A 9,292-nucleotide genomic window follows, 5' to 3' on the forward strand; every position below is an offset into this window, starting at 1 on the left:
ACTGGAGACTGATATTTAGGAAGCATAATCACGTGACCCACAATTCTCCTACAGCTCTGCAGAGATTCCAGCTCTTTTCGGTGAATCAGATCATTCGGTTCAGGTCACAACTAAGAGCCGATTCTTTCGATATTTCTAATCTGTTCATCTCCGTTTGGAAACCGAATCGATATTTCCTATTTGTTCAGTTATATCTGAATTTGTTGATCAACATCTTACAAAAAATAAATATCAAATGATTATTCTATGTTATAAAATCTGTGTAAAAAAAAAAGAGCCGACTCTTTCACCAACTACACAACATTACGATACACCTGCAGCACAAGTAATAAAGTGGCGAATAAACATAAAACAATTTGTTAAAAAAAAATTGTTCATTTGATCATTTCGTTATTTACAGATTTAGACATTAATCACATAAGTAGCCTAATAAATCACCTGTTGCAGGAAGAAAATATCAATAGAGTTATTAATTTAACGCTGTGTGTGTAGTACCTATTTAATATTATTATATTCGCTGATTTATGTAATCACACGATTGGTCCATTCTACACATAATACACTGTGATACAATGAGGGAGATCTTCCCTATGTTAATCTAGTCCACTACGAAGTGAACAGGGAAGTAATATCACACTAGCCAATCGAAAGTGAAAGGGAATCGGGTGGAAAACAAACGTCGAGCTAAAATCTCCCTCTTTTACAGAAGAATATAACTACAGCACAGTTAAAGACATCGAGAGGAGTGTAAACACAGACAAGTCTCATTTTTTAAAAAAAGGACAAAATAAAGGTAGGTACTTCAGTAAAAGTATTAAGTGTTATTTTCTGCTAACTCATTAACCATTTTAGCGACGTTAAATGAATAGAATCAGCTGTTTAAGGCCCATTAAAGTTGAACACGATTATAAACAACTTTACAATATTGTTCAGTATTCCTTGCTTATGATTGGTTCCTTACTCACCTTTAAAATACCAGGTTTAACAGCTCATACCTACTCTTATATGTGTGTACCAAATAATTTCTTAATGTAAAAGAGCAGAAGATGGCAGAACCTTCATCACCACAACCAAGAAAAGGCAGAAGGAAAAGCCTGGACACACCAGGTTATTGTAAGTAACAAAAATCATTCATGAAAATCACTTTTAAATGTGTCCAGTTAAACCAGTCAATTATGCATACAGTGAGTATTTTCACAGTGTTTATGAAAACAGCAATAATCTGGCATGATGGTGCTTTGTGCAAAAAAAAAAAATCTAAGCAAATATAATTTAAAAAATTAAATACAGAGTGCTGTGTGTGTTTCAATACAGAAGAAGTCACACAAACTGTTCATTGAAATAAGTATATAACTAAACAGAAACATGCTCCAATGTTTATCCTGAAGTTAGACAGTGTATGTGTCTGATATGTAACTTAATCTATGAAATTTAGTTTCTCATGACTCCACCAGTCTCCTGTCTGAAGAGCAGCTGCTGTGTTCGATCTGTCTGGATGTGTTCACTGATCCAGTCACCACCCCATGTGGACACAACTTCTGTAAGAGCTGCCTTACACAGTGCTGGGAGAAGAGTCAACACTGTCAATGTCCATTATGTAAAGAGAAATTCACCAAGAGACCTGAACTGAAGATTAATACAACACTGAGAGAGGTTGCAGATCACTTCAAGAAGAAAAGTGGTTCTGACAAACCTGAGGTTCTTTGTGATGCCTGCACTGGAGAGAAGCTGAAGGCCCTGAAATCCTGCCTGGATTGTGGAGTGACTTTCTGTAAAACTCATTTAGAGCCACATAATCATGTTTCCAAGCTTAAGAAACACAAACTAATAAACCCTGTTGAGAACCTGGAGGACTACATATGCCAGAAACATGAGAGAGCTCTGGAGCTGTTCTGTAGAGATGACCAGACGTGTGTGTGTCAGTTCTGCACTGAGACAGACCACAAAAATCACAGCACTGTTCCTCTAGAGGAGGAGAGCAGAGAGAGGAAGGTGAGAAATACTGATTAACATCAACTTTGAACTTTCTTACAGAAAATGCAATTTAATTTATATTAGATTTTAAAGTTTTAAGTTCAAATTCCAAGACCAATTCCAAATAAATAATTTGATTAATAATCATTTATTACTAAAAAAAATAGTTGTTACAGCACATAGATGGAAAATTATTATGTCATTTTTTAACAAAACAGCAGGGCAAATTTAATAATAAGTGAAATGTCAATTATTTGTCTTCTGCTCTGCCCTCAGACTCAGCTGGTGAAAACACAGACAGATGTGCAACAGATGATTCAGGACCGAATGAAGAAGATAAAAGAGATCAAACACTCAGTAGACCAAAGCAAAGTGTGTACAATATAATTAATATCGGCCTATTGTGTTGTTAACAAAATGAACAAACTGCATTAAATACAAGTTCATTATTCAGGTTATCTGATGGAAGTGAAAATGTGTTCCTCCTTTAGAGAAGCACAGAGAAAGAGAAAGCAGACAGTGTTGAAGTCTTCACTGCTCTGATTCGCTCCATTGAGAGAAGTCAGGCTGAGCTGCTCGAGGTGATGGAGGAGAAGCAGAAAGCAGCAGAGAGGCAGGCTGAAGGATTCATTAAAGAGCTGGAGCAGGAAATCACTGTGCTAAAGAGGAGAGACACTGAGCTGGAGCAGCTCTCACACATTGAGGAGCATCTCCACCTCCTACAGGTCAGTGTTCCTCTCTCTGCTCACTGGCAAGGCAGAACATCACAGAACAACACTCACCATGCTGAGGGATTTCTCCTCTCTCCTGCTCTACTGTAGATTTACTCCTCCATGTGCAGCCCTCCACACACCAAGAACTGGACTGAGATCAGTATTAACACTGATCTGAGTGTGGACACTGTGAGGACAGCTCTGTCTCAGCTTCAGCAGACTCTGAAGGAGAAACTCACTAAAACACTCAATGACAAGTTAAAGGAAACAGGTGAGAAATTACTTTGTAATTTATATTATAAAACAGAGAAATAAGTCTCTAATAATAGACTGTTTTATATGTTTTTTGCTAAATCTAAATAAAAATACTAATAACTAATCTGAACTAATTTTTAGTTTCCACAGAACTGAAGAGGATTCAGCAGTATGCAGGTAGAGTGATGTTTCTGATTTCCTCTCATATTAAAATGTACATTTTGTACATTGTACATGTACATGTACATTTAATCAGCATTACACCACTGCATCATCAGACTTATTTTCATCTGTAGATCTCTCCAGATTAAAGGAAGCCCTTAAACTTTTTTCTACTTTAGAAAGACTGATCATTTTCATACATTTCACTAGTAAAATAAGTAAACTTATATTTGGACATAGATTAACTATTTTTAACTCTATGATAAAAGATTGATTTCTTTGCCTATTGATGGTAAATTTAATCTTCATGCCAATCAAAAGGTGAGAGTTTTATATTTATGCATATTCTTTTTTACATCATGCAGTATCTTTATCATTTACAAATAAGCTTGAGCGTAAAAGACATAAATATGTTCTACAAATCATGCGACAAAAGCCAGCTATAGTGTTGTTCATTGCATTGTTAAACACTGAAAGCCATTCACTGATGGTGAATATATTAAAGAAGCATTTTCTCTGTAGCTCAGAAATTCTGTTTGAAGGCTTTCCAAACAAAGAGACAATAAAATCTAGAAAAAAAGATATTCCCATGTCTGCTAGAAGTGTTCAACAACGTACTGAAGAAATGGCAGAAAGTGTTAGCTCATAGCCAAGAGCTGGGTTTCAAGACAAGACTTTCCATTACCATTGAACTGTTCATCGGTATAAGTAACCTTCTGCAGTTAAATATTTGAAGTGCGTTTCCAGTTTAAATCATAAATGGAAATCTGTAAGCACAAATTGTAGTATTTTGGATAAAGGATAAAGAAAACACATGGCAGATCCTTTTAACTTGGAAGTTGCTGGAGATTTGACAGTGTTAGGAATAAAGCAATGATGCTGCCAAAGTAAAAGCGCTGAATGAATCTATCCTGCTGCATGAAGATGCAGGACGAGTGTGCTGTAGACATTTCTTATTAGTGCAGCTGATGTTTCCTAGTAAAATACTCTTTAATATTTCCCATTGCACATGTATATGAATGCCATAAAAATACTATTATTTAATTACACAAAGTCCAATACGATTTCAGGTCTCTGTTATTAAAATTAATATCACCTTCAATATCAAAGATGTTCCCTTTTTTACGAAAAGAGTCTTTTTTGAGTCTTGCTGAGGTCATCGGGGTGAGTGCCAGGCAGTGGCAGGCCATGCATTTCACACCTAGGCCTTCACTGGTGTCCTTCCTGAATTAATCCACCTCTATACCATCATTATGACACCACCATGGTCGTCGCTAGGCCAATTTTTTTTTTTTCGGGCTACATTTCTACTCAGCCCTGCTAAAATTCTGTGATTTGATATAAACTGTACACAAATTGGTGAACGCCTCAGTAACCTTTAAATTTCATATGAAAACGGCGGCAGACTTCAGCTCTTCCCCATCTTTTAGCACGTTCTTCAATCCGCAGACCGCGGCATTGCAGAGCGAGGATCAGAGAACAAGTGTGTGTGTGTGTGTGTGTGTATGATAAGGAACACTTGTATTTAGCTAGTTCAGTACTCAAATGTTATACACATCTATGCAATACAGTGGAATGCTGCAATAAGTTTAACATCCTACTTTGTTAGTCAAACCTTTATTTTATTTATTTATTTAATTTATTTATTTATTACTATTATACCCTCATTGGGGGCTGAGCCCCCCTTAATTGAAAATCATAGAAACGTCCCCGAACGTTACGGCAATAGATACTAATCACCCGTTAAATACCAAAGTAAAAAAGAAATTAGACTACAGTATTTCACACCTCACAAGGAATAGTCAATTTTATTATGGTTACTTTTCTCAAAAAAGACATTCTTGATGAAGTATGCAGCAAACTGCAATCTCCGGAGGACGCAGCATCCGAAATGAGATGCAGAGAACATAGAAACAATGTATATCTCTGATTTGCTGCCTCTGACTACTCCAATTATCCAATCAAAGGACGGGAAATTGCTTATGTAATCGTATGCCTGCTAGATGGCCCCAGTGACGTGAACTTAAAATTTGATTGGTTAAGGTAACAGTTTCATTGCCACTTATTTTAAACTACGGGCGCCTGCACTATTGATTCTGAAGGCCTTAAGGAAGATTTCTTTCACCCTGGCAACATAAGATGTCAGCCACTGGTTGGAATATGATTGGATAAATAATCTTATCATAAATATACACTACTGGAACCAAGAGAAAAGCTATGAAATGTAGAGAATAGACTATTGGGAATAATTTAATACACATTCATGAAAAAATATATTAAATATATTAAAATGCAAGTCAGTGATTCAAATCACTGCTGTTTAGGCCAGCAGAGAAGGCCTTGCTAGCCCTAATGGCCAGCACTGGTGCCAGGGGACTTATTAGTAACAATTTACTGATAAATAACAGAATCCATGTGAATGAATAAAATCTGACAATAATAACTGATAAGTCTAGTCAGCAAACCTGTTGTGTTAAATCAATTAACTCAACTCAACAGTTAGCATGCTGCTTATGTGAATTTTAAAATGAATTACTGCACAATATGATTGTTCAATAGTGACATTTTCAATATTCAGTATTGACATTTTCACACAAAAATAGCTTATTCAGCTGCTTTGTTTTATGGTAATAAGCTTTGTAAATAAATGTTACTAATAATATAACAGGAGTAGCTCTTCACCACCTTCATCATCAGCATTGCTCTCAGAGGAAAAAAGGTTGGAGACTCCTGATCTACGGTAATTAATAGCAGAATGTAGTAAACAATACCTTTCCTAAACAGGCTTACAATGAAATAATCTAATAAACTTTTATGATAAATAGTGTTGTTCTCTTTGTTAATAGATTTCATGGTAAAATCTCTGAACAGAAATGCAGCTGCTGTATATAATAATTATATATAATTCATAGATTTCCTAAAATTCATGCATTCTAACATGATTGTCAAAGGATATGAGGCTGCTTTCTATTGTTGAGGGTCAGGGCTTCCATGACATAATTAACACATTTCACACACTTACACACTTCCCTCCAGGATATTTTTTATGTTGGAACATTTTTATTTGTAAAATAAATAAATAAATAAATAAATATATGAATAAAAAGTACACTTAAATAAAAGGTTAAAACATTTATGGTGTAAGTTATGTTATTCTTTATTGGAGGGTAATCGAAAGACTAAATAATCAACAGATGAACCAGTTAGAAAATATTCATTAGTTGCAGCTTTAGTTTGCATATTTCTGATGTGGACATTTTCATGATGATGGCAGCATTCTTATATAGTCCTGTATTTGTTTTTGATATTCTTCAGAATCCCTTTTTGACATTTGCTCTCAATGTAATACTTTAATTTACTGAAATCAGTGTTTTGAAATGCAAGTCATTTTTGATTCCATGGGGGGTAAATTAGAAAAAAACTATGCAAATTTATTACTGATGATCAAGATGAGTGGGAGTTTGGTGGTCTTCATTAATGATTACAATGTCCTAATTATGAAGGGAAATAAAGACATGTTGTAAGCATGTTACTGTGCATGTTGCAGCATAAATGAGTAAACTGACAGATTTCTCAGAAAAACATCAATCTCGCTTTTAAATTAATCCTTTCTATGGGATCCTATACAATGAGATATTTATGCAAATCTGGTTTATTGGTTTTAAATGAGATTATTCATTTAAATTATCATTACCAAAGGCAAAATTGGAACTATCCTAACAAAATAATTTAAGATCATGGTGGAAAAATGAGTAAACAGCAATGAATGTGTTTGGAGAAAACATCAAATAAAATTGTAATGAACAGGAATTCGCCAGTGAATGAGTCTAATCAGTCATCACACAGGTGACCACAGGATAAGTGACAATTAAGAGATATTTAAGAGAGAAAATCCACTCCTGTATAATGCTGACAAAATGACACCACATGGTCCGATTTTTTATTTCTGACTCTCATTTAAGTTGTTTCTGAAGGAGGCCATAAAATTATTAGATTTAGTGAATTTGTTATAGGGTATAATCATTTTGTTACCTCACATGAATTAAATGTATTATTTTTCTTATCCTAAAGATGTTAGGTGACCATGCTTTTATGCTAATAAAAATAAATGTTTAATAAAACAGTTTTGTATAAATGCAGTAAATTGGTCTAATATTCACTGAGAAATGGATAAAAATCTTCATTTTCAAAGGGGGTGTACTCATTCATGCTGAGCATTGCATATGGCTGGAATAATATTCTAGGTTTGTTGAAAATGATTTTTTTTATGTGGTGTGATAATTAAACTTAATGTTAATATGGTGCACTTATTAACAAGAACATTTCAAACTGCACTTTATGTCAAAAAGGTTGCTGACCCTCTGGTATAGAGACCATTACTGTACAATTTTGTCCATCAGGATCAAGTTTTTCCTCAAATGTTTTTCTCTGTGACTCTTTCTCTGTATTTCCTGAAAAACGAAAATTACAAACATAAATATATCACTAAGAAGAAACATTTTATATTTCTCACCTTTGACAGACTTCTACCATAAACTGCATGTTTTTTCTTTTTTCAAGCGATATTCTCAAAAATGTTTCATTATTTATTCTTCTACAAATCCTCTTATGAATCCTAATGAATATGATTCACTGGATGATGATTTAATATTTTTACCTGCATACTCATATCACACACTGTGTGTTTCTCTCAGTGGATGTGACTCTGGATCCTGATACAGCTCATCCCAAACTCATCCTGTCTGCTGATGGAAAACAAGTGACATGTGGAGACAAACGAAAGAATCTCCCTGATACACCACAGAGGTTGACCAGATATGTAAATGTTCTGGGAAAGCAGAGTTTCTCCTCAGGGAAATTTTACTATGAGGTGCAGGTCAGAGGGAAAACTAAATGGACTGTTGGAGTGGCTACAGAGTCCATTAACAGGAAGGGAGACAATACACTGATTCCTCAGAATGGATTCTGGACTGTGTGGCTGAGGAATGAGAATCAGTATGAGGCTTGTGATGATCCCTCTGTCCCCCTCACACTGAGAGAGAAGGTGGAGGTGGTGGGGGTGTTTGTGGATTATGAGGAGGGACTAGTCTCCTTTTATGATGTGAAGTCCAGATCTCATATCTACTCTTTCACTGGTCAGTCTTTCACTGAGAAACTCTATCCATACTTCTGTCCTTGTAATAACAATGGAGGTAAAAATTCAGCACCACTGATCATCTCTCCTGTATTTATGACTGAATGAATTTCACCTCACAAATTTAATCATCTATTAAACAGTGAGAATAATGAAATATTTTCATTTTTCAGGTTCCTTTTAGAAATACATATTCCCTTTTATAGTGCTATATGGATTATTTTAATATAGAGTCTTTTGAGGAGACAGGGTAGTGTAGTCATTTTTTTTTATTATTATTACAAATCAAATGTTAATAGAATTGTATGAGTATGAGCTTTACTGCAGAATTTAATCAGTAAAAATGTTTGAACTGTACAAGAACTGTTTTCTGACTGCTGTGAAAAATCCTCCTGAGGAGATTAAACTGACTAGAGCAAGATACAGAATTAACCACCCGGAAATATACATTTTATTTTATTTCTATTTTAAAAAAGCCAGCTAGCTATTCTTTTATAAACATTTCAATATTACCGTGGTTTTATTTACTACATTCTCCACACTGAAATGAAAATTAAAATGTCATTATGTGATAAACGGGTAAATTCTGAGTGGGACAGTAAATCACTGTAACTTTAATCTGTTTGTAATGAAGTGATATCGTGTTCAGTGAGACATTATTAAAGCAAACTTTCTCTTGGAGAAAACCTTATTTCTACATGTATGAAGTCTGAATGTTTCTACTCTTTTTGTTACGATTTATTTCTATTTTATCCACGGTTGCCATGGTGATTAAACTCCTAGTGCAGCATGAAATGTTAGAGCCTATATTCCAGTGATTCTTGTGTGTGCTCAGTGTGTGTTAGTTTTATTATTTTGTGTTTATTAGGGTAAAGTGAATTTCAGATTGCATGTAAAATAATTATTAGCTGAATAATTATTATTAATAATAATTATTAATTATTAATAGTTAATGTTATTATTAATATAATTATTATTGTTAAAATTAATTATTAATAATTATTATTAATTTATAATTATAAATTATTAGCTAAACGATTTCAGGTCTCTGTTT

At 34.3% G+C, this 9,292-nt stretch overlaps 1 protein-coding gene across 1 annotated transcript; it reads left to right on the plus strand.

The window, feature by feature from the left end:
• The first annotated feature begins 598 nt into the window (after positions 1–598).
• On the plus strand, positions 599–9,035 carry LOC131355841 (E3 ubiquitin-protein ligase TRIM39-like). The gene is made up of 8 exons (XM_058394371.1): positions 599–793; positions 980–1,113; positions 1,436–1,992; positions 2,251–2,346; positions 2,466–2,699; positions 2,796–2,958; positions 3,084–3,119; positions 7,799–9,035. Exons 2-8 carry the CDS (start codon positions 1,047–1,049, stop codon positions 8,344–8,346), a joined length of 1,701 nt encoding a protein of 566 aa, XP_058250354.1. The 5' UTR covers positions 599–793; positions 980–1,046; the 3' UTR covers positions 8,347–9,035.
• The last annotated feature ends 257 nt before the right edge of the window (positions 9,036–9,292 follow it).

This window comes from Hemibagrus wyckioides, linkage group LG07 (assembly GCF_019097595.1).
Source record: "Hemibagrus wyckioides isolate EC202008001 linkage group LG07, SWU_Hwy_1.0, whole genome shotgun sequence".
In the NCBI taxonomy this organism is placed as follows: Eukaryota; Metazoa; Chordata; class Actinopteri; order Siluriformes; family Bagridae; genus Hemibagrus; species Hemibagrus wyckioides.